The following is a 26,949-nucleotide window of genomic DNA, read 5'->3' on the forward strand; positions in this document are numbered from 1 at the left end:
AATAACAGCCAACTAAAACAGGGATGTTTTATTTTACAATTTATGTTGTAAATATCACAATCTTGTTGCTTGTCCTATATACATGCAGATTTGTATATATTACACACTGTACATGTGAAAAGATTAAAATTTCAATGAAGGTTTAAGGCACGTGATTTACTTTGTAAGCAATTATTTGTCAAGATATATTTCACTTCTATAAAAGAATTTGATTTTTGATGTTACGTACACAATGTTTTTCTTACTTTTATTCAGTATCTGCTCTACATTTGAAAAATGACAGTGAGAAAAAATAATTGATCTAGAGGAGTTGATCCATTGGTTTGATAATAAAAAAAAATCAAGGGAAAATAAGTCTTTAAAACAATTGAATAAATAAATAATTTTCCTAAACTTTATAGCTCTAAACAGGTAAAAAAGGTAAAAAAAAAAAAAAAGAAAAAGGTAAAAAATATATCCCCAATATCACAAATACGCGATTTGGAAATCCCCATGAAATATAAATAGGTCAGTATGAGTGACGTATAACATGACGTTTATTTCATCGTCTGCTTAGTGTTGTAGTCTACCTCGGTAACAAAATGGAGACGAAACATCAAGAAATTTCACAATCCTTGAAATAAGTTATTGTTGAATTTTATCAAAACAGAGACAAAATACCAGTGATTGCAAGAACTCTGACTTCAGTTTATCGAATTGTTCGTAGATATATCAGCACTAGATCGGTAGAAATTATGCCAAGATCGGGCTTGCTCGTTCCATTGACGATCTGGAATATCGGAGGCTCCAGAGAATTGTTAACAGAGATCGGAGGGCACCCTTAGGAGAAATAACTGCACGATTTAATGAAAACAGAACAACTTCAGGGTCTCAGAAGACTGTCAAACATAGACTTAAAGAAAATGGCTTTACTAGAGGTGTGTATAAGAAAAAAAGTTGTACATAAAAATGTCAACCGAAAGAAACGCTTGTCGTGGTATATTGAAAAGAGGTGGTGGAATGTACAAAATCAGTGGTCAAAAGTAATATTGAGCGACGAACCTCAGATATGTGTTGGTTAAAACAACCGTGTTTAGGTTTGGAAAAAAGCAGGAGAGGGTTGGAGACCTGACTTTGTACCGCAGCAAAATGGCCGCAAGTTCAGCATTATGGTTGTGGGTGTGTTTGTGTTTCGGCGGCATCGGAACATTGTGTCGAGTTGAAGGGAACATTAATTCATAAAAAAAATTATATTTTAGATACAAACATTTGGTCAGTTATTTTGCGTCAGTTACCTTTTTCAAGACGATGAACTCCAGTCCCAGATGACAATATAATTCCGCAGACGAACTTTTTCTACATACGCTCAGGATATGGCAGGACATTAACGTAAATTATGTCAAAAACCTTTATCATTCTATTCCAAGGAGAATATAACTGGTCATTAGATTGAAGGGTCATCTTACTAAGTATTGCATCCTAACAATGTCAAGGTTTTGTGATTTCGGAACTCCACACAAACCCTTGACATAAGTCGCTATTTAAAAGTTGGGCTAGAAAGCTACTATTTCATTTGTTCTTGGTCTAGGACCGGAGCCAATCAGAAAACAGCTTTTATTGTAGGTAAGTTTTGTAAACAAATATGACTCGTCTTTCAAATGGAAAGTGTCGATATTGTAGGATTTGTGACTAGCTACATTAAATGAAACATCGGTGATTAATTTATGGAAGATCGTCCTCCTAACAATCACAAAAGATATGCTCTGGAGTTGGGCCATTTGAAAACGACGGATTTGAAAAATAAATTCTTATTGGTTAGTTTATAATTACCCATTATGTCATGTGTAACCACAAACCCAACTTTTAAATAGCGACTTATGTCAAGGGTTTGTGTGGAGTTCCGAAATCACAAAACCTTGACATTGTGAGGATGTAAGTAGTGAGGTAACTTATTTTGTATTTTTGTCCTAGTAAGTCAGCTGTGAAGACGTTTATTTGCACGAGTTGTCCCTCTTGTATTAGAAACGTGACGCCAATTTTTTCTCAACACTTTTGTCCCCCTGCTGTTGCTCTTGGACCATATTCTGGTTTGTAAAACAGTTTATCAATTATTCATCATCTGTTTGGGTTTGCTATTGCATGCATTATCCAAAAACATCTGGATGCACTTATCAACAGTACAATTTTTATACGTCATGTGACACACAGCTGATACGATACATGCTATGTAAAGTTTTGCTTGTTTGCTTGTTGTTTAACGTCCCTCTCGAGAATTTTTCACTCATATGGAGACACCACCACTTGCCGATGGAGAGCTGCAAATTTTGACCTATACTGGGCACTCAGGTCCATTGAGCAGTGAGGGATCTTTTTCGTGCCATTACCTACTGCGACACGTGACCTCGATTAATACGGTCTCATCCGATGGACCGGTCTCCACGTCCCACAGTGGGATTCGCGACGTAAGGATCAACTTCTTACTCCGCGACTCTATAGCAAACGATCTAACCATTGCGCCAAGCGGGCGACCCTTTGTAAAGTGATGTTGTAGTATGACAGAACCTCTTCATTATAGGTGTATATATTGCTATTCTTATGATTATGTAAATAATTACTCATGTTGCAGTGAATATTAAATCTCTTATATAAGAAGGTAGTTATATTACAGTTTCTATGAATTTCCTTAATGTTCCAGAAAAACACATTGTCGTTGTTTTTAACAAAAAGTACTTAGAATTTATACTAAGAAGATTTGCATGGTGACTTTCCAAGTTCGATTTAAGAAAAATGATTGAAGTTAGTTTAACAAAATAACACCATAACATTAATTTTATTTGTAACAGGTATACACTAGTGTATATTCCAGTATACAAATATATACATGTACGTGTTTATTGACTCTCGATTTACCTCTATTGGTTTTTCCAATGGAGATTTCCAGAAAAATATTTTCCGGACATTGAATATCATAATGGTTTGGTACATGCATGTATAAATAAAATCGATTTTTCATGACAAAGACATATACTAGTATATTAACTGCGAATGATCATATGATGTATAAAGTTTTCTAGAGAAAAAAAATAGGTAAAAAAAAATGGAAGAAAAAGTCAAAACAAGAACCAAGATATTTACATCAGGATGTATTGTGTAGATGACTATTCCTTCAAGCCAGTGTTTATTAAATAAGCACTTGGATTGGCTGTTAACACTATTTAGAACCTATGAGTCATTTTAGTTACTCATTATGCAAAAATGTGTTTAGGGAGATGACATCATTTCATCTGACGTAAACATTTCTGAATTCTATGCCCCTGATCAGCTGAATCCTTTCCTCTTGGATCACTTATTTGAAATTTTAATTTCAATACTGACAAAATGAGCAATAGATAACTTGATTTTTGAAGAATTTCGTATTTTCACTGAATTAGAGAGGACAGCGAAACCGAGTCATTGCAGGGTGGATGTTGTAGGAACTTGAAAAACACCATTTTGACAGGTAATAAACTGAAACCACTTGACTTTTTTTTTCTTAAATTCGGGAAATATATATATAAGAGAACACAAAAAGTTAATCCATTGTTTAATGTCCAAAATATCAAATATTGTCAATCTATCTAAACGTTGAATTTTGACAGGATTTCTGCCAATATTTGGCTTATTTAGAAAGATTTTGAAAATTCTTACAATCCTAAAACAGCAATGCTCTGCAGTGGTAGAAAAGGCAAAAAAAAAAAAAAAATAAATAAAAAAAAATAAAAAATAAATGAATAAAATAAATCTAGACACATAGGCATCCACACAAATCAAATATCAAATAAACAAAAAGCACGAATGAGGCTGTTTCACTAAAAAACTGTGAACTATTAGAAAAAAGAACTGTAAAATCATAGAATAGCTTCAAGAAGATCTATGTTCGAATATTCCATCAACTTAATTGTTTGGTCACATAGATGCGCAAGTTAGATTGTCCCTTGGAATGAAATAAAGTATATAAATTTTAAATGAAGCAGCAGAGAGAAATTCAAAGAAAGTTAAACGATATGATATGAATAAAAATATCTCACTTATGTTCAGTCTTCTGCTCTTTTTTTTTATCGAAATGGCATGAACGTACAGTCCTAAAGGGCCACGCAACCAAAAAAAAAAAAAAAATAGCTGGTACCTTGAAGTCCTTAGCTATTTTTTTTTTTTTTTTTTTGGTTGTTGTTGTAAAATTGGATCCTTTCTGTTTCTTTCATTAAACAATTCAATGAATTAAAGAAATCAATAAAAAGAATCACATCTAAAAGTCAGTAGCCCTTTTCACAAAAAATCTTAAGTTTTTGCATAAGATTTTAACTTAAGAATCTCTTACGACAAATCTTAAGTGCGTTTCACGAACGCATTCGTAGCAGATTGAAGTTAAGATTTTTACTTACGACAGACTTCATTCCTAGCAACGACTTCAATATGCTTTACAATCCTTAAATAAGTGGGTGAAAATAAAATAAAACTTAGTTTTCAACAATTGTCAGCATAACAAACATTATTGACAACAAATATCGAATGCAATCATTTGTGAAGCAAGGAAGTTTAAAATCTGACGTCACAATCACAAGTCTGACGTAAAAGTAGGTCATACGAAAATCTTAAGTGAAACTTACATCGTAAATATTTTGTAGTGTATTTCATTTAATTTTTCGACAATGATTGTGAAAAAAATATAAAATATTATTGTAAGTTGCTTTACAACATTCAATTTAACGTGTATTTTGGTTTTTGCGATTATATTTTTACAATAAAATCGGTTTTAAAATACTTAAGAGAGGGTTGGGGCTCTCGTAAAGTTACGACAGATTTTGCACTTACGACTTTCTTAAGAATTTTTGTGAAAATGATTTTTATCATAAGTTTTCACTTAAGATAAAAATATGTCGTAAGATTTTTTGTGAAAAGGGCTACTGATGAATTACAATTTCACCAATTTCACTAAGAATTGTCTCAAAGGATCTGCAAGGTCTGCTAGCTATAATTCATCGTGGATCAGTCGTTGACGACCAATCTCTGTTATCTTACTCAACAGTGCTGTCGCCTCGGATTTCAAATTCTCGCCTGTCGTGATAGGCAAGTCAATGATAACGTATTGTTTGGTGCTGACGTCATACAATGGCCACTCTGGAACATTTTCACCGTTTGGATTTCTGAAAAAATAAGTTTTCCTTTCACAGTTGATAATTTGATAAATAACATGTACAACTGCTTTAACAAAGATGTTAAAATTCAATTGTAATGATTCATTATTTTGTTATTATTTAAATTAGATAACATTCAAAACGTTACAGCAAATATGTCACTTTTCCTTTCTGTGAAAGTTAGAATGAATTTCTGCATCTTAAAAACAACACTTTCAAATGCTGTTTATTCGCTTACTGCATGCTGTATTTTTATTTATGTATTTATTCATTTATTTATTTATTTATTTATTTATTTTTACATTTTTCGAAGTTGATCTGATGTATAAAAAAGTGATGTTTGCAATCTAAGCTCCTAGCACGACAGGTTATTATGTATAATCTATGTGTAATAATGGGCAAACAGAGTCTTACCCAAATTTGGCAAAATTGGTCCAATACTTGACAACATAGTCTGACAACTTCTTGATGTCGTCAAGGTTAACGTTTTTAAATTTTTCTTCTGAAAGAGCCGTTATTTCAAAATTAAACATTAGATGCAATTCATCACCGTGTCCAGCACCCTTAAACCAAGCTGGTGGATCTCCTCCGAAAGGCATAGGACTTGTTTTTGTTATCAGATATTGGAACGATCTAGCCCCTTTATTATTTTTGGAATGAATAGATAGCATAATATTACTTGGTACTATGAAGGAATAGTCACCGGTAAATTCGCAGACTTTATTACTCTGTGCATCAACGCTCTCCGCAGTAGTATAAAAGTCGCATATTTCCTTCGCCAATTCTGGGACATTACCAACAACTGTTTCCACATACGTAGGAGCATGTATTTCACAAAGAACACCTAGTGGAATTTTTTCTGTGACGTTGAAATCGAAATGTTCTTGAATTTGGGGTGATATGCCCAAATATACCATATTTCCTTCCCCATCTAGTGTCCCTGACATGAAGTCAACAGTGCGGAAGAAACTGTAAATGGAATCATCTGAAGATCGTGGATATGCAAGATGTTCCTTTATAAGCTCACCGTCAATACAAGGAGTTAATCCTCCAGTTATAAAGGACGTATTCAATGGAGTCTGCAGGTCCATAAATGTCAATGCATTTGTTATGTTTTCAGCCGGAAGATCTTGAAGACATTTCAGGATCTCAGAGACCTCATCTTTATCTTTGCAGTTAACTCTCTCTAAAAGTAAATCTGCGTTTCGTTCCTCCTGTTCTTTTTTGGAAATGGAAAAGAAGTTTACAACTCCACTCTGTGAAATAGCTCGCTGGAACAGTCCCTTGTTTGAAGGAATTAAAGTCAGAAGACTAACAGCCATTCCACCCGCTGATTCTCCAAATATAGTGACGGACTTAGGATTGCCGCCAAATGCTGCGATGTTGTTTTGAACCCAACGGAGGGCCTCAATTTGGTCCCAAAGGCCATAATTTCCCGCCATTAGTGGGTTGTTAAGTGTGAGGAAACCTAGGAATCCAAGTCTGTAATTTATTGTTACCACTATGACGTCACCTCCTAAAACTAACTTATGAGGTTTATACTGATTAGCTCCACCAAAAAAGAATCCTCCTCCATGAATCCATACCATTACAGAGAGATTTCGATCTTTTGATACCTTTCCAGGAACGTAAATATTCAGATGCAAACAATCCTCATCTAGTTGCATATCATCGAAACCAGGCACGGGGAAATTCCATTGTGAGCACGACATACCAGTCTTCTCTGATACGCCTTGGACACCCTCCCATTCTCCAATAGGCTGAGGTTTCTGAAAGCGGAGTTTTCCCAAGGGAGGCTGCGCGAAAGGAATTTTAATAAACCTGTACACCTGTCCATCGTCAAAGTTTTCTTCATAACCCCTGACCCAGCCTGATGGGGTTTTGACTTCCACAGCGTTTATAACATCTGTTTCAAAGGCTTTGGAAATTGTTGATAACAACACCACCATCATAATCTTACGAAGATCCATTTTGATTCTAAGGAAACCTAATGGAAAAAAAATAATGTTTTATATACTAGTATATATCGTACATCGTAATGATAAGGGAATAATATTTACTGAACTATAAATGAACATTTAAAAAGCTTTCCGTATAACTAATTGTTCTAAAAAGGAGATTTTCAAATCAAGACATTTAACCCGAAGAAATTTTCCAGCTGAAATAAAATGACAGGGGAATAATTACTTTTTTCAAGATTACAAACTAAATTTCATCGATACATGTACGTTATTAGAAGATATAGGAACATACAGAAATTCACAAAAAATTATTAAGATGATGAGCTTTATTTTATAAATTATAAGTGTTCAAAGCAAAGGTTTTACAGACATATATAGTTATATTTTTTTAAAGACAATTGGAGCATTCCATGGCTATTTTATCACTTAAAGAATACTCCTGTGAAATATAATTATAAAATAATTGTATGTATGCAATAAAAGTCAAGCTACAGATACTATTATGCATTGAGGGTAATTTCTTTTGATTGGTCTTTTCACTCTTTTGTTTAGAAAATATCTAACATTCCCTATCGTTCAGCACAGAAAAAAACTTAGATACATATGCAATTCAAAAAATAATGCTTTTTCAAGCCAAAATTATGAAAACTAAAGAATATTGTTGAAAATGGGTGTAAAACAGGTTTAATGATTCATTCTAATAAGTTTCGTAAAAATTGTGTGACAAATGTTTACCTTTAACAACAGACAGTATTCACAGTAAGTTAAAGTTTTTTTTTTTAAAAGAATTTTCTACTCGGTTTTGGTTTATTTTATCAAGGTGCATTTCTAATTTATACAGCGTCCATGCAATACATTGTTAAATATTCTGATATTAAAACTAATTTATATAAGCAGTGTTACAAACCAGTATTTTAAGATGAATCTTCTCCATTTATGTGCAGCTAAGATAGGAATGTGGTAAACTATATATCGTGTCTCTTCAGACGATGTACACTAGATGACATACCTAGGAGCTTTTGAGACAAGGGTCACTCAGAGGAAAACGCTAACGAAAACCCTAACGACTATTTTAAGACGATAGACCGTGAGAAACATACACTGATGAATTTTTAGAAGACACATTTACGAGACGCTTTTGAGTCGAAGGGCATTAAGTGCAAATAGGAAACGTAGAGTAGGTAGTACATGAGCTTCTTGTATTTGCAGCTTATGCTAATTTGCTTTTCCTCATTTTAGTGATTTTAGTGATTTTATTACTGGTCATATTTTATTAGCTCTTCTGAGCCAAAGGCTCAAAGAGCTATGTTATGGCCATTAGTGCGGTGTGTGTAAACATTTTAGAATACGAGCCATAACTTCAGAACCCCTTGGCCAATTATTGTCAAATTTCACAGGGTATCCTTGGCCCAAGGGCTCCCATTTATGCTAAAACTAGGGTTGTGACCCTAGAACAAGGGAAGATAATTAGGTAAATAAAACCAAAATTACTGGTTGCTTAAAATCTTCTTCTCAAGAACCACTGGGCCAAATCTTGTCAGTTGATGCATCTTATAACGTCATATCAGGCTGATTCAAAAGTAGGTCACGATGACCTACTTTTTTTAATTTTGTGGTCATTTGTTTTCAAATAGATTTTGAGGCATATTTTGGACACTTTACGGCCTATGATCATCAAACTTTGTCAGTTGATGGATCTTGCGTCCTCAAAGTACATCAACTGAAAAGTAGGTCATTGTGACCTACTTTTTTGAATTTATGGCTAATCTTTTTCAAAACATTTAAGTGTCATTATTTCAAATACTGAAAAGTGTGGAGTCATCAAACCTGAATTTGCAGGTATTTGTTTTCAAATTATTTTAGAGACATATTTTGGACACTCTCAGACCTATGATCATTAGACTTTGTCAGTTGATGCATCTTGGGTCCCCGGAGAACGTCAACTAAAAAGTAGGCCACTGTGACTTAGTTTTAAATTTATGGCTATATTTAAATATCTCAGATCTTAATTGGCTAAGAATCATCAATCTTTGTCAGTTGATGCATTTTGTGTCTTCAAAGAACATCAACTAAAATGTAGGTCACTGTGACCTACTTTTGAAATTTTATGGCAATATTTTAATATTTCTGGTACTAATTAGCTAAGAATCATTAAACTTTATCAGTTGATGCATCTTTGGTCCTCATAATGTGTCATCTAAAACGTAGGTCAAAGTGTCCTACTTTGGGAATTTCAAGGCAATATCTATATACATGTAAATAAAATAATAAGAGTCTTAAAATAATCGAACTTTGTCATTTTGGGGTCTCGGAGTATGCTTACCAAAAAGTAGGTCACTGTGACCTACTTTTGGAATCTCAATCTCATGGCTATATCTGAATGTTTAAGATATTAAGTGACTTCAAATCATCACAATTTTTTAGTTGATTCATCCTGGGTTCTCAGAGTGTTTTAACCAAAATGTAAGTCATGATGACCTAGTTTTGGAATTCCATGGCTTTATCTAACTATACAACTATACAGAGTACTTAGAGGCTTCAAATAGAAGTGATAGGTTGTACAATTTATCGGAAGAGCTATTCAAGGCCATTGGGCCTCTTGTCAATGGATACACGGGCACTGGAATTTAATGTTAATATTGCGTAGGTGCATGTATAGAAAGGAAAGGTAGGGTGATTTGAGTCAAGTTCGAATTTGTGGTACTGTATACAGGGTTATTTAACCCTGTGTTATTTTCGCCCTTTTACACTTGCAAACCATTTTGCCCTGTTTTAAATTCGTCCATTCAGAGTTCTGTTTAAGAAATTCTAATGTGGTTTTTGAATTTGGCCCGTTTTAAATTCGCCAACCTGTGAGTAGGGTGAAGGGGCTAAAATAAAACTGGGGCGAAAATTTCCCTGTATACAGTATTGTGGATGTTTTTCAAATGTTCTGACGCGTCAAATCTTTTTTATATAAATTACATAAAATATATACATTGCCTCATTCCACTTCAATGAATTTTACTCGAAGAAATGGATGTTTCTACTCCTCCAAATGCAAAAGAATTTCGCTAGGTTGCATTACTTCCGGTTACCATCACAGTGAAGTCAAAGATAAATTCTGATGATCACTTTTAACATGAAAATTAATTTTAAATATTAAAAAAAATGAAATGCTATCTTTTACTGGATTTTACAGCCAATGTATTTCATTTGGTAGATATTTAATTTTTGATGTCAATTTCTACTGCTTGGTTTTTCGGCGAAACGTACATGTAGCTAGACAGTTGTTTTGTTTTGTTTTGAACATATTTTATTGATTAAATCAAAAGGATTGGAAACAAGTTCTAAAATAACTTACTAGTTCCTAGACAGTTCGCAAACCATTTACTGTACCCAAAACTCGAATTCACCGGGAAAAAAGAGTGCCCCACCCTTCCTTTTTTTTTATACATGCATAAACTCTACATTTACATTCAGTGAATGTGAGTTGATCTAAATGCTATTCGAGCTCCGAATATAAATTGATAAGCTATATTGGAGATAAAAAATCGATATACGTACAGGTAAGAGTTTTGTTTCTAAATACATGTAGTCTACCTTCTTTGAACTTTTATCGGTGTATGATCCAAAGAATACTTATTTGAATCTTTCTATTCATTTATGCAAAATTAATCATCGTTCAAGATAATCGACCAAGGCATGACTTACCTTGATAATTAATAAATCTTACCACGTATAAAAAGTGTTGTCCACACAAATCTGTTTGAAGATTGAAAATGACCTAAATTGTGACCCTTAAGATCTTGTTCAAATATCAAGGGTGATGTTAGTATGAATGCCGTCATTTGAGGCATTTCCATATTATTTCTGCATATTTTTCAGTGGAAAGGTAATGGTATTAGAAGTAATATATTTTATAAATATCAAAGGATCCGGTGTTTGTTTGTTTTTTTTTTTCTTCTCATTAATGTTGCACAACATTCCTTTTTAGCACATCTTTTCTCCCATTCTCTGATCCTTTCTTAAACACAATAAAATTAAAAATCGATCACAACTTGTTTCCTTAATTTGATTAGAAAATGTCACACGTAAATGCCCCTCTTACCGATGTTTAGGAAAGGATTCAACAAGTCATAACATCTCATTTGGATGATTTCAGAATAATTAAAAAATTAGAGAGGATATTATTCAATCTTGTATGTATTTGCTTAAAAATTATAATGGTATTAGATTTCTTACCTGCTGTCGACGACAAAAATCAACTCTTAATGAAATTTCAGATGGACACTTTTCATAAGCTGCGTACTAGATATCAAAATCATTCAAAAATAAAGATGATATTGTACTCATTTCGAAAAGACTTCCTGTAAGAAAAAAACCCCATCAATTTCGATGAGTCAGATTAAATTGCTAATAAAATACGTAAGGCCTTTGCATTGTTTGCATGATATGAGCTAACATGTTTGCACTGTAAATAAAGTGAGTGTCCTCGATTTTAAACTCTCTAAGCAAAAATAGAAATGCACACATCGGAAATGTGTTTTTCACACGTTGACACTTTAAAACCTGTTGAGTCAGAAAAAATGTTCTTGAGTCATAAACGATTTTGTGTAAACATTAGTTAACACTTTTACAATTCGTTGACGTAAGAACAGTCAGTCTGAGCATAGGATGAATTTAACAAAACATTGGGTTAAGAATAACAATGCAAACATATACGTTTTTATATTTGTTTTGATGAGCATTGTACAGATAACAGAGAAAACTAGAGGTAGTGTACGCAGTCAGCAAACAAAATGATACCCCCACTCCCAATTGAGTATAATGGCAATTTCCATTTTGTTTTTTGTTTTTGGGTTGTTTTTTTTTTGGATATGGGAAAGCCTAAATAATGTCAGATCAAACTATAAAGTTGGAGAGGCTCATTGACACTGTGTAATAAAGATTCTGTGAAAGAAAGTATCATTCAGTGATATAAGAGGAGTTGCGGATAAGACATGGGTACCCTGATGATATAGAAAGAACGGCAGTGTCCTTGTTTTGCTATGTAAAACCTAAATATTTGTCGAATTTTAAAGTAAATTAGGAGATGCATAATAGCATATGGCCACACCAATAAAATGTGTTGTTCGTCGGACCCGCGCGCTCGTATTTAAGGAAAACTATACAAATAATATTAATTTCATTTTCCCGCACCATGGAAATTCTGTGCTATTTTCTATTCAATTTCCGCTCTATTTTTCGTATTTTAAATCTGCTTACTCTGCAAATCAGAAAAAAATATAATTGTCCGCTCAAACTTTTTACGCTCCGCCTAAAAATTTGCCTACAAAAAAGTGATAAAATTATTTTTTCACAGCTTGCCCGTTCGTACTTTTTTCATCAAATGTCCGACGAACAAGAAATTAAATTGGTGTGGCCTTATAGAAAGAATGCCAGATTCTAAGTTTTGCTATGGGAGATCTGAAATATGTGTCCTATCAAAAAGTAAAATAAAAGGTAAACAATGGCATTATGTAATAAAGATTCTTAAAAGTCTCATTAAATTTTATTCAGTGGTATACGATGGAGTTGAAGATAAGAGATTGGTACCCCAAAACGTAATAGGAGGACGAACGGACACCCTATCACTATACAAGTGGGAATGTAAACATTCTTAACTGGGTAGACAGTCTACCCAGTTTAGAATGTTTATATCCCCGCTTGAAAAGTGAAACTATCCAAATTGGATACTATATACTATCTATATTGTTTTTGTCCTGTTTGTCTGGTTGTCTGTTTGTCTGTCGTCAACTTTAACCTTGGCCATAACTTTTGAATGGTTGGAGCTAGGGCTTTCATACTTCACATATGTAATTCTTGTGACAAGACCATCCTTTAAATACCAACCACTTTGACTCTTTGACCTTGACATAGGAGTTTGACCTACTTTTGAAAAACTTTAACCTTGGCCATAACTTTTGAATGGTTGGTGCTAGGGCTTCTATACTTCACATATGTAATCCTTGTGACAAGACCTTCCTTTGATACATGTACCAACCACTTTGACCCTTAGACCTTGACATAGGAGTTTGACCTACTTTCGAAAAACTTTAACCTTGGCCATAACTTTTGAATGGTTGGTGCTAGGATTTTCATGCTTCACTTATGTAATCCTTGTGATAAGTCCTTTCTTTGGATACCAACCACTTTCACCTTGACCTTGACATTTTACTTACTTTTTAAAAAAAACTTTAACCTTCGCCATAACTTTTGAACAGTTGCAGCTAGGTCTTTCAAATTTCACAGGTATATTCCTCGAGACAAGACCTTTCTTTTGGTACCAACATTTTTTATCTTTTCGCCTGGATTTTGACTTGCATTTGAGAAACTTTAACCTTCGCCATAAGCTGTCATACGGGGGAATCAGTGTTTCACAAACACATCTTGTTTGTTTCTGTATATGTCTTTAATGATAGATAATTTGAGGTTATTTTTATAAATATCAAGAAAATTTTCGTTAATATTTATTTGGAATAATCTAACATTTTCTACTGACGTTTTGGGTATGTTGCTTATAATTTAATACCGGTGTTTTGAACACATTTAGAATTCATCTGAAAGTTTTTTTTTTTATCTTCTTATACTATTGTATATAAATATTTTTTTCCACGATTATTTTGCAAAATATTTAGATTCTATTTGACTTGTTAAATGTACAATTATTCCCTTTAATGTACGGGACAACAAAGCAATTTCCTTTAAACTGCATTATTAAAAAAAATGTCTGTTTTTCTATTCATTTATACAAATAATTGGTAGATATCACTGCATAGGGACAGAAAGTTTCTGTCCATACTGTAGATCTACTTTGGATAGAGAAGTCTGAGGATAGATGTTCTTTGACTCTTAGTTTGCATAAATTATCATTTCAATTTTAAAACTACTTTATTTTAATTAGATTAGTAACACAGAAAGCAGTAAATTGATACCAGTTTGAGTGTAAATTGAATTCACCAGGTATTGAAAAAAAATATCCATTGAAATACATATCTATAGAAATATTACATGTATTATTCTATATAAAGAACTGCGCCTCTTTTCAGAAAAAAGGTCTTCCCATCGAATCAACGCTTTGTGGGATAACAAGACACAGGACACTGCATGTTTACTATTTATTTATTTTACAAACTTTAATCCACAAAAATAATGTGCACGAAAATAATACAAAACTTATATGAAACTGATTTTTTCAGGTATTTGACATTTTAAATTTAAATATACATTGTAATGAAAAATGATTGCATGCTTAGCAATTTTTTCAAGAATATCAGGTAATATTACTTTAAATGATGTACAGAAATACAGTAATTGCAGATTTATAAAAATATATAGATATAATTGAATCAGAGTCTTTGACAATCATAGTCAATTCATTTTCTAAATGGAGTTTTGCTCGATCATATGTAATTTACAAAAAAGGTGAACAATTTATTTTAAAAACACCATCATTTCCTGAGCAATTATTCATGATGCTGTACGCTCCTAATAAAGAAAATTACGCCTCTTTAGATCCACGGAATGAATGTTGAAATCTGAACAAGATTTCAACACTCATTCTGTGGATCAAAAATGTTGATTCTTATTTATTTTGAAATGTTTTCTGCAATCAAATAACATTCGTAAATTTTCTTGATACCATGATAACTGCGTTTTTTCCTATCTAGCTTGTAACACGAGATCTGATTGGTTTGTAATTATAGTTTTTCTATCACAAAAAGCAAATCACAGCACATCACGATGCATCGCAGCACGTAGTAAATCTTATCGGTAGTTTGAAAAAGCCATTATTTGGACTTGGGTTTACAAAGAATTTATTTGGTTACAAAGGAAATATATTTGTTATCCAGATCAAATTAAAGGTGTAAGGGGATTTTACCCCGGAATGCATTCCAAACACCCATCGGCCTCAGGATATATGGAATAAAATCCGGGGTAAATCCCTGTACACACTTGACTAAATCCGGATAACTACATGTAATAATACAATAATTATTGAAAGGGAATGAATAAGCAAATTAAATTTTCATAACAGTATAACACAAACAAGTTATAACTTAATCACGTTATGAAGCAGTCAAATTCACTAACATCCACTTATCACAAAGAAGGCAATGTATGTGTATTTTATAGCTAATCAGCTATAATTCATCGTGGACTAGCCGTTGTTGACCTTTTTCAATTATTTTGGTAAGTAGAGCTGTAGCTTCAGGTTTCAAATTCTCGCCTGTAGTAATTGGAGTATCTAAAATGACGTAACGTTTATTGTTGACGTCATATGATGGCCACCTTGGTACACTGTCTCCATTTGGATCGCTGGAAAGATTTATTTTCAAATTATTTGTACTTCATAATTAATATTTTGCCAAATATAATACTCGTACTTTTAATAGATCTACATGTAATATCATGCAAGTTTCACAGTGTTATTCAAATATATCAAACGCAGATTATATACATTTCATGAGGCCGATCCAAAGAAAAGCTTATCGACAGAGCATGAACAGCAAGGTCGATATGCTTTTCTATAAAGTTGATATTTGTTATGTTATTTTTCAAGAGATTCATAAAACTTTATTTCAAAATGATGGAAACAAAGCTCAAGTTTTCCTCATTAAAGCAAACAGTAGTAGAAATGTGAAATCACTATAAGTAAACCATGTAGACACGTGTGGTTGCTAAGTTTTTCCTTGGTAGAAATAACATTAAGATGTAAGTTTGAAATCTGCACATTGTTAATTGACAATGATTCTTACCCAAATTTTGCAAAATTGGTCCAATACTTAACAACGTCTTCTGAAAGCTTGTTCACACCAGTCAGGTTCTTACGTTTCTCTTCTGGGAAATGTATAGTTGGAAGATCAAACATAAGATGTATATCATCGCCATGTCCAGCTCCTTTAAACCAAGCAGGCGGATCTCCTCCAAATGGCATGGGACTTTCCTTTGTGATCAAATATTGAAAAGATTTAGCGTTTTCGTTATTCTTGGCGTGGATTGAAAGAATGGTGTTACTTGGAACGATGAACAAATAATCACCACCAAATTCGCAAACTTTATTACTTTGAGCATCAACATCTTCTGTAGAAGTGTAAAAATCACATATTTCTTTTGCTAATTCGGGGACATTGCCAACAGTTTGTTCGATATAAACTGGAGCACTAATTTCACAGAGAACACGTAATGGTATTTTTTCTGTGACATTAAACTCATAATATTCCTGTATCTCTGCATTTAAAAGCATATAAACCAAGTTTCCTTCCCCATCAAGTGTCCCGGACATGAAATCAATGGAGCGAAAGAAACTGTAAATCTCATCATCTACTGACCATGGATAAGCTACATTTTTCTTTATGAGTTCACCATCAACACATGGGGACATGCTTGCTGTATTTACTGATGTGTTCAATGGGGGCGTCAATTCTGCCATGGTAAAAGCATTTGTAATATTTTCTACCGGAATTTCTTGCAGGCATTTCAATGTTTCAGATATATCTCCTTTATCTTTACAGTTTACTTTTTCCAGTAACTGATCTGAACGCTCTTTTTCTAATTCTTTTTTGGAAATTATGCCAGGATAAGTCGCCACACCACTCTGTGAAATAGCTCGTTGAAACAGACCTTTGTTTGAGGGAATCAATGTCAGAAGACTTACAGACATTCCACCAGCAGATTCTCCAAATATAGTTACAGAGTTCGGATTCCCCCCAAATGCTACAATGTTATTTTGAACCCAACGAAGAGCCTCAATTTGGTCCCAAAGTCCAAAGTTTCCAGCCAGAAGAGGGTCGTTTAATGTTAAAAATCCTAAGAATCCAAGTCTGTAATTGGTTGTAACCACTATGACGTCACCGCCTAAAACTAACTTTTGAGGATGGTACTGATTTCCACCACCAAATAAGAATCCTCCCCCATGAATCCAAACCATCACCGAAAGATTCCGATCTTTTGATACTTTGCCAGGAACGTAGATATTGAGATACAAACAATTCTCATCTTGTTGCAAATCGTCCATTCCAGGCATGGGAAATTTCCACTGTGTGCATGATGGACCGAGCTCATCTGATATTCCTTGGACATCTTCCCATTCCCCTAAGGGCTGGGGTTTCTGAAAGCGTAGTTTTCCTAGTGGGGGCTGTGCAAATGGAATTTTTATAAATCTGTAGACTTGGCCATTGTCATAATTTTCTTCATAACCTCTCACCCAGCCGGACTGGGTTTTAACCTCAACCACATTTCTAATCTGGGTTGCTATTGTGGGAAGTGCCGAGAGTAGAAGTAGTACGCCAAATATCCCAGCTTTCATTGTGACTTCAAATTAACCTATCTAGTGATGATAAAGAATAACGTATGATAAAAGTGAATGTGGTCCCTTATTTGATAAAAAAAATTCAAACACTGTAAACATTGTGATAGCTTGCAATTTCAAGCCCCCCTTCGCATGCGCCTATTTACACACGATAGGGAACTTTTTACATATATGCCAGTTTTGCACCAGGGTGTATTTTAACGCATGTGAACGGGTGGTAGGCAAGATTTGCATTCCGAGTATTTTTACTCCTAGTATAAAATTTACATCTAGTCGGGCTAGGAGCAAATTTACTCCTAGTGCTATTTTCAGTGATGAGAACGCATAGAAAAATTGACACAAGGCTAAAAATATTGAAAAAGTCTATAAAATGTAGCATCATTGTTTTCATTTAAAATACATTTTCATATTAGATAGGGTAGTGACCTTCTTGTGTATAATTCAGTCCAATTATGAGTTTAAGAAGATGTGATAATGTTTTTCTAAGTGCATGGGAAACATTGAGTTAAACAGCAACCAGAAGTCCAAAACAAGTATTTGCATAATACTTTGAAAATGCCAACTTAATATTGATTTCCAATCAGTTTGAGAGTGCATGTGAACGCACTGCAAAAAATACATTTGCATACCAAAAGTAAAATTTGCAACATTTTCACCTGCAAGTATATACGCGCATGTGAACAGGCTGAAGAATTTCAAATGATGCTTGTTTTAAAGGCAGCATCGATTTTATTTCAAGGCCACAAGAGGGTGACAAAACGTTACCAAATGTCTTCATTTCTGATGAAATTTCGTCAGATCTGAGATACAAAGAACGCAAGCTTGCTTATCTGAGATTTTCATACACAAGGTGAACCTCATATGGTGAATGGAATATATAAATTTGATAGATAGGCAAGTTTTGCTACGTGGCTTCTGAAAAAAAAAAAAAATGTGATTTTAAGTTGCTGAAAATTTTAACAAAAATTGAGTAAATTCAAAAAAGTGACCAATTTTGTACCATTTCTATGACTTCTGAGAAGGCTATCACTTAGAATCAATGCCCATTTTTAACAGGGATGAAAAAAAGATTTCTTATATCAAGTATTACACCCTTCGATGAGACACCCAACACCAGGGGTCGACAAGGGACCTTAGCCTATCTTGTCCTTTGACCAAATGACAATTATTTTCTCCCTCGTTTCACTCCTTCGAAAATAAATATTTTCTTGACTAATTTATTGAAAAACAAAGAAAAAGAATATATTGTAGGTTGTTGCGTTCGTTACAAATCGCTTTTTATTAATAACACAAATCAATTATATTATTTTCACAAAATAAACAATGCAAGGGAATAAACAATGCAAGGGCTGGGCGGGCCGGGAAAGCCAAAGACACAAAAACTACTGCGATTCTTTGTAATGAACGTCGCATTAATCGAACATTGCCCGGCAAATGTATTTATAGTGAGCGCTAAATCGCTCGTGCATGAAAAACCAGCATTCTTAAGATACGAAAATTCATGAAAATTACCGAAGCTAAAAACGTAAAGAAATAAATTTATTTTCTCCCTCGTTTCACTCCTCCGAAAATAAATATTTTCTTGACTAATTTATTGAAAAACAAAGAAAAAGAATATATTGTAGGTTGTTGCGTTCGTTACAAATCGCATTAAACAAAGGACAGTGATTGCAATAAAATAAATTTTATAGATTCATTGAAACTAGTATTTTTTGTTCAAGATTGTCTTTTATATAACCGTCTTTGGCTTTATCCGTGACCCAGCGACCATGTATTTTAAGCAGTCGATCTGACACATTATTATTAGAAGCGGCTGTAACTCCGCCGCTGCGTAAACTATGCAATGAATATTTAGAACTGTCAAGGCCAATTTCATTTAAAGATGACAACAATATTTCTCTAGCTCTTGTGTATGACAGAGGTTTGGATTTATTGGAAGTTTTGAAAACATTGAGAGATTTTACAAAGATTAAAGCTGTAAAAAGATAATCGTCGAAAGACTTATCCATCTTTAACATGTCAATGTATTTATTTAACCAAAACACAGGACACAGATCATTTCCAGTTTTTGCGATTATAACTGAGTTTCCTCTTCTATAGATATCTGTTTTACTTCTGGGAATGTTGATATCGATGTAAACGTTTTCCCATTTAATATCGCATAATCGAATATTTGATAATTCACCGAATCTAAAGAATCCGGAAAAACCCAATAAACACATCACAAACGATCTCAATTTCAGCACATTTGAAGGATCCTTTGAAGAAACATCCATTAATTTACGTAATATATCTGTAGTGATAGGTTCTTTTTTGTTGATAGGTTTTGATAACATACGTCAAGTACTAGTTTCAGAAACTTGTCCTCGCATGGATTCAAACTTGAAGAAAATTCGTGAGTCCAGCTTATACTGTAGAAATACGCTTCCAGAACGGATGTTGATACCCTCTGTTGCACCAAACCTCCCATAAAAAGAGCGACGGTAGATACTGATGCCGGAAGATGTGTAAAGGAATGCTTCAAACACCAGTCTCTGAATTTAGAGAAATATATGTCGTACTTCTTGTTCGTGGATTGAGATTTTGCGTTTCTCACGATATTAGGCAAAGACTCCACTATATCACTAAAATGGTGATTTTGTTTAAACTTTTCAATATTTATCCATTGGCCTTGATAATTCTTCAATATCTGAAATATATAACAATAATGCACATTAAAATTCAAATCAATTTTGCACCATAGCCAAATGTAGCCACGATAGTATAACACATGCACACAAAACATTTTATAATCAACATCAAAACAGGAGAGCAGTCCTCCTTGATTTAATTTAAGCAGTCATCAATTTATATGATTGTCAGTACCAGAATATTATGTTAATTATAATCTTATATTTGAGTTGCAGTCATTCAAAGTAAACACATCATATCTAGGAGAGCAGTCCTCCTTATTGGATAACAGTCATCCAATTATTTCATTACAATACTCATGCACATTGTACACTGGCTAGCAGTCAACCTTTGTGTACTATATCTGTCCATATTGCACAATCAAAGCATGCTAATTGCACATAGTACATTGTTACAGTGACTTAATTACGAAGCATCCAATCTCAGTGCTATAACATTACTGATAAATTTGTGAGATGCAAATTTGCTACTTTTATCAGAACCCGAAATGAAAAAATTTGTTGGTTTTTCATATTCTATCATATCTTTCACAAACCACAAGAACTTTCCATTCTTGTCGAACAAAGATGGCCAAAAAGCTGCTGATTTCCATTTAGGAACAATTAAGGTGCCCTTAGCCCCGCAATTTAATAAATGTTTTATTGTCCTCCCTATCAAATAAATGGGAGGAACAATCCAATTCAAATCTTGTGACCAGTCAAACGCAAATGCATCGACGCCGCTTGTTCCAGGAGACCAAAACAAAGAATAATTTTTTTTCACTTTGAAATTGTTGCAACTCGCAAAATTATCACAAGTGTAAGGTCCCCAAACATTATTGAAAAATGCAAAAATATGATTGCTTATACCCCAGTCGTCAAAATCAAAAACTTTGCTGACAAAATCTGCTTCTACGTTTTGATCTCGTGGAACCCAGGCTACAGAAAAATCGACATTTCTAATCAAACAATTTGTGTATATAGAAAAAGCAAGAGTTTGTAAATCCGAATCCATGCTGCCGATCTGCGAAATTCTAAAGACGTTTTGATTGTCTGTGTATAGTTTTACAAATTTATTTTCTAAAACCCCACCAAAAGATTTCATGAACATTTCAACTGTTTTAAGTTCTCTAAAAGTTGAACTCTGAACTCTGTCTGATTCGTCCCACATAACATGAAAAACTTTCTTAGTAGAATCTATCATCACGCCACCGCCTGCAAAATCACTAGCGTCAATAAAAGCAATGCGTTCCGGTATGCGATACCATGGAGAAATAACCCTGCCGGGAATTGATAGGCTATTTTTTTAACCAAAACTCTAGCTCACACCACGCGGGAAGTGAAATATTAATATTTTCATCCCAACATGATGCATTTGCAATTAGCATTGACAATTGTCTAGTTGTTATTTGACAAACAGGCCCAAGTGCAAACTTAAATGAAATAATACTGCCTACTACTGAAGCGAGATCTCTGGCAGAAATTTTTTGTTTTTCTTTAAGTTTAATTATCTTACTGCACAAACTTTCTAATTTATGTCGAGGAATACCAATAAACCCGACTTCTAAATTCCACTCAAAACCGAGCCACTCTAATTTTTGAATTGGATTCCAAACGCTCTTTTCTTCATTAACAAGAAAACCAGCATGCAATAAGTCTTTTTGAATATCCTGTGACATTAAAATACAATTTTGTTTTGAATCGCAAACCCAGCCATCATCTAAATACATAATAACTCCATACGCTTTTGTTCTTCAATGCAATACTAACGGTCTTAATACTTTAGTAAAAATGTAACCCGCACTGCTGAGGCCGAAGGGGAGAACCGTGAATATAAAAAAACGCTTTGAGCCATTGAAATTCCAAGAAAACCCCAAGTATTTGTAAAAATCTGGATGAATGTTTACGTGATGATATCCGCTTGTTAAATCAAATTTGATCATAAATAAGCCTTTTTTGGCAAAATTGAGACCCTCTGAAGTCCCTTCGAATTTGAATTTTCTCTTTAAGACGAATGCATTGACATGTCTAAGGTCAAGAATCAACCTTGGCTTTTTATTCAATGGCTCAGAAACGGTCAGTGGATTTACACAATGGGGCGGTTCAAAGCATTCAATCACTAACTCTTTTTTGAACAATTCTAATATGGCCTTTTCAACAAAAGGGGTGCTCTGCAGTGCTGATTTGTTGTTAGACAAAAATACAACTTCAGGAAATGTAATAAATTCTATCCTATAACCAAATCTGATAACATTTAAAATATAATCGTCTGGTTTTATAACATTCTTCCAAAATTCAAAAGAGTTTTTTAAACGATCTTTAACTGAAATGTTAGATTTTGAATCAAAGTCAGATTTCTGATCTAATAAATGACTATCATACTCAACTTCACTGCTGGTCTGCTGTTGATGTTGGAACAAGTGCTGTTGTTTGGGCTCTCTGTGGATTTGTGAACTGTAGTTGCTGGGTATACGGGCAGAATCCTGCAAAGTGGCCCGGGAGTCAGCAGTAGTGGCAGACGATGTTTGCGACCTGTGTTTGAAGAGGTTTTCTGTAATTGGCCGGACTGGGCGAAACGAATCTAGGGTCGAATTGCTGCCGGTAGTTGAATTTTGAACTGCCGAGAAAAAGCTGCCTAGAGGACAAACCATCGAACACTCCTGAAGTTTTAGGGAAAACCGGTCTGTCGTATGGAGATTTCCGCTTCTTGTTGGCGGCTCTTGAAATAGCGGAGCGCAGTCTGGCGGCATCCTCGCTATTGTCAGCAATATCAGAATCCACGTACTCCTTAACGGTGTCCCAACCATGTTTATCAGCTATTCGTAATGACTTGTTTCGTTGACGAATGGCCTCTTTCTCGGAGGAAATTAAATCTGTGACATCGCTAAAATCGCCAGATGTGAGTTTTTGTGACAATAGCTCTTAATCTCGCAGTCTTGCCTCATTGAAATGAAACTGTATTTTGTTTCCTTCTCCAATGAACTCAATTGTGTTTGCTGGTTTAAGTTTATCTTGAACTTCAGAAAGAATAATAGTTTTTTTGCTTTCGTCTAACCTGCTGTTGAATAGACTGACAGCGTCAATAACATCAAAATCCTGTCCAGAATTGGAGTTAGTCTCTGTATGTAATTCTCGAGGAACATCTCTATTAGAAGTTGTACTTGAAGATTCTGTAGACATGCCAAAGACACAAAACTACTGCGATTCTTTGTAATGAACGTCGCATTAATCGAACATTGCCCGGCAAATGTATTTATAGTGAGCACTAAATCGCTCGTGCATGAAAAACCAGTATTCTTAAGATACGAAAATTCACGAAAATTACCGAAGCTAAAAACGTAAAGAAATAAATTAATCTTCGTATAAATGGTTGATTGCTTTTACATTTTACATTTTGTCGACGGATTTTTCCGTTATTTCCCGATCATGACCGGCAGGGGATGCTCACTCCTCCATAGCACCTGATCCCACCTCTGATGTTTGGAGGTTCGTGTTTGCTCTGCTCCTAATTTGTATTGTTTAAAGGACTTTTGAGCCTGAATACTGTTCTTTATCTCCATATTTCATTTGTCATACATATGGATGAACAATCTCTGATGAATCAATATATTAAGAATGTTTTTGAATAGGAATTTAAAGCAAGAAGGTTTTAAGCATATATAGTTAAAAAATGAAACTTAACGTTGTATCGTTTTCCAGAATGCAAACTGTATTTTACATATAAACATTTTTGGGTGTTTAATGGTATGGAGGCAATCCTCAGTTATAGATGTATGGGAATGGGTTTTTTTCTCATCTGCAAGTAGTCGGTCTAGATATGAATAATTTTGCATTTGCCTTCCTGAATTGAACAAATTTGAATCTACACTACCTGAGGATGCTTCCTTATTGATATGACTAAACATGGTTTTGCTGTTCTTGAGAAGATTTTTAAAGATTTTTCCCCATATATTCCTGTATGTAAAACTGATCCCCATTGTGATCCCATTCAACCCATTGGAACGGTGGTTATGATTTGAACACACTTGAATATACACTACCTGAGGATGCTTCCATATAAATATGACCAATCCTGGCTTTGCTGTTCTTGAGAAGATTTTTCCTACGTGTATATATTTCTATGTAAAACTTTTTTCGCTCAATGTGACCCCACCCTAGTCCAGGTGGTCATGATTTGAACAAACTTGAATCTTCACTACCTGAGAATGCTTCCATATAAACATCACCAATAAGCTTTGCTGTTCTTGTGAAGAGGATTTTTAAAAATTGTTCCTATATATTTCTGTGTGAAACTTTGTTCGCTCATTGTGACCCCACCCTAGCCCCGGGAGTCATGTTTTCAACAAATTTGAATCTGTACTACCAAAGAATGCTTCCATATAAATATCACTTATCATGGCTCTGCTGTTCTTGAGAAGAAGATTTTTAAATTTTTTCCCTATATATTTCTATGTAAAATTTTGATCGCCCATTGTGGCCCCACCCTACCCTCCAGGGTCATGATTTGAACAAACTTGAATCTACATTATGTCTGGAAGCTTTCTTATAAGTTTCATTTATTCTGGCCAAGTGGTTCTGAAGAAGATTTTTAATAACCCCCACCCAATTTTCATTATTTCTTAGTTATCTCCCCTTGGAAGAGGGTGTAACCCTTCATGTGAACAAGCTTGAGTCCCCTTTACCCAAGGATACTCTGTACTAAGTTTGGTTGAAATTGGTCCAGTGCTTTTTAAGAAGATGAAAAGTTAACGATGACAACGACGGCAGCGACAGTCAACGGAAAATTTTGATCAGAAATGCTCACTTGAGCCTTCGGCTCAGGTAAGCTGAAAATGCCTGTGGCATTCCCACAGAATTAAGATGTAGTGACCCATGTGAAATAATTTAGATACAAATACTGGTAGCCATTAAATGTGTCTTTATTTTGCACACCAAGACACGTAGGATAACGTTGCGACAAATATTTAGCATATGCTAAGCATAGCCAAAAAGTGAAAAGTCAAAAGTGAGGACTTGCTTATTTAGGACCATGCCATAGTTTATAGTACGCCCCTACTAATCGTGAAATAAACATTAAACAAACACATCCTTAATGATGATACCATAATGTTTACACAATGTGTTCTGCTCTATTTTGATCTGTAAAATAGTTTAAATAACTGTTACAATGTTTACTTACTCTCTTTTACAGCGGAATACCCTCGTGATTTTAGTCTGTGTGAGCATCAACTGTAATCAAGGCCGATAAATAAAAGTTATGGAAAGCATAGTATATCACACTGAATACATTTTTTCAGCATCTATATGATGTCAAAACCTAGTACATAATGCATCTGAACTAGATGTACATCACATGTATATCAACACTTTTATCTCGTGATGTGAATATGTATCTTGCCTATAGTCAAAACTATTTAATCACGATGTCAAAAATATATTACATTATGAGAGTGTACAATGAGAATGCATCTTTTAAAAAACAGTGCAGAGTCAACTTTTCTTTACACAATGTGAATATGTCTTCATTGCGATCGTTATGAGTTGATGTCAGGTTTATTATTTGACGTGAACATACTAGTATATTGACATTTTGATGTCAAGTCAAAAATGTGATGTTAACATATTTTTGCATTTTGTCAAAATCATATACACAGGTAATAAAAAAAATGTGAAACAACGTTGCCTTACGCCCATACTTCATTACAAGATGTCAACTCTTTCTTTTGTTACATTGCACATGAACATATCAGCAGTTTTCCTTTCTTCTTGATAATACTTTGCATTGTATCTTTTCTTCTATATGCGATCTGTACACACATCTAATTTATATCGACGTGGTATTCATTAATGTCATAGAAACCGTTTAAAGTCGGGTCAGGTATAACCGGACAACAGGGGGATGCTTACTCCTCCAAGGCACCTGATCCCCAGCTAGGGTTTTTGTCCAATTCACTTATTATTTATGACATTAATCACAGTTCGTTATCTTCATCTTTTTCATTATTAGATTAAGAATCTTCAAGAATTTAAAAATGGGGCGATCATTTAATTTTAGATAAAAACGGGGATTGATGAACATTTGATTTGATGGGAAACGTAGGCGGGTTAATTTACAAGATTAATACAGCGATCAATTAAAAGATACTTTACCTGAAGGATCGACAGATTTTTTCATCCCTATGAAATCTGAAGCATGCCTGTAAACTTTCACAGTACATGTATATGTCGATACACTGCATTACTTCTCATGAAATATATATCATATCTTACCTCCTTGAGATAGCAGATTTCTACCTGTTAACAGCAACGCAAATCAAGCCTTTTATTGAAAAAGATAAAATTGTAATTGCGTCATATATACTGCTCTATAAGAATAAATATACCTATAAAAATAGAAAATGCGTTCATAAGTCAAAGATATTGCAAAGTTGTCCATAAGAAAACTATACTTGGGATCGTATGACATTTATTAGTGTTAATTAGTGTTAATTGGTGTTAATATTGGACTTGGGAACAGAAGTTTGTTAGTGTGTACGTTAGGTTTGATGAAGGGGTGACCTTCTCTAACCTTATAAAAAATATCAGAATCAATAAAACTCTTTCGTGAGACAACTGAAAAACACTTTCATAAATGATGTAATATGTTACAATACTACTTCTCATTGTCTCAATGAAAAACTCGATCCGTATCAAATTGAAATAGATATATGCTATTGACAAACCATGAATTCGAGAACAACCACAATATTTTCCCCAAAAACCCCAGACCTCTAAAGTTTTGTAAGTTAAAGTAATGTAAATATCGACACATAACTTAGCTTGGTAATTATCAA

General features: G+C 34.1%; 2 protein-coding genes and 1 pseudogene across 2 annotated transcripts; all 3 read right to left on the reverse strand.

The window, feature by feature from the left end:
- Window positions 1–3,549: 3,549 nt before the first annotated feature.
- Window positions 3,550–11,420, reverse strand: LOC133188511 (carboxylesterase 1C-like). Its single transcript, XM_061323978.1, has 3 exons — window positions 11,339–11,420; window positions 5,568–7,140; window positions 3,550–5,162 (listed from the first exon to the last, which is right to left on the reverse strand). Exons 2-3 carry the CDS (start codon window positions 7,121–7,123, stop codon window positions 4,988–4,990), a joined length of 1,731 nt encoding a protein of 576 aa, XP_061179962.1. The 5' UTR covers window positions 7,124–7,140; window positions 11,339–11,420; the 3' UTR covers window positions 3,550–4,987.
- Window positions 11,421–14,317: 2,897 nt separating this feature from the next.
- Window positions 14,318–26,291, reverse strand: LOC133188512 (bile salt-activated lipase-like). The gene is made up of 4 exons (XM_061323979.1): window positions 26,267–26,291; window positions 25,296–25,345; window positions 15,895–17,465; window positions 14,318–15,454 (listed from the first exon to the last, which is right to left on the reverse strand). Exons 3-4 carry the CDS (start codon window positions 17,442–17,444, stop codon window positions 15,280–15,282), a joined length of 1,725 nt encoding a protein of 574 aa, XP_061179963.1. The 5' UTR covers window positions 17,445–17,465; window positions 25,296–25,345; window positions 26,267–26,291; the 3' UTR covers window positions 14,318–15,279.
- On the reverse strand, window positions 22,390–23,296 carry LOC133188957 (uncharacterized; annotated as a pseudogene).
- Window positions 26,292–26,949: the final 658 nt, after the last annotated feature.

This window comes from Saccostrea echinata, unplaced genomic scaffold, assembly GCF_033153115.1.
Source record: "Saccostrea echinata isolate AGI-Se365-2 ecotype Australia unplaced genomic scaffold, CSIRO_AGI_Sech_v1 ptg000016l, whole genome shotgun sequence".
NCBI classification, from domain to species: Eukaryota; Metazoa; Mollusca; class Bivalvia; order Ostreida; family Ostreidae; genus Saccostrea; species Saccostrea echinata.

Coding starts and splice junctions, on each gene's coding strand:
- LOC133188512 (XM_061323979.1), bottom strand. CDS start 17,444: ATGAAAGCTGGGATATTTGGCGTACTACTTCTACTCTCGGCACTTCCC. Junction 15,455..15,894: donor ACCAATTTTGCAAAATTTGG/GTAAGAATCATT, acceptor AAATCTTTCCAG/CGATCCAAATGGAGACAGTG.
- LOC133188511 (XM_061323978.1), bottom strand. CDS start 7,123: ATGGATCTTCGTAAGATTATGATGGTGGTGTTGTTATCAACAATTTCC. Junction 5,163..5,567: donor ACCAATTTTGCCAAATTTGG/GTAAGACTCTGT, acceptor TTATTTTTTCAG/AAATCCAAACGGTGAAAATG.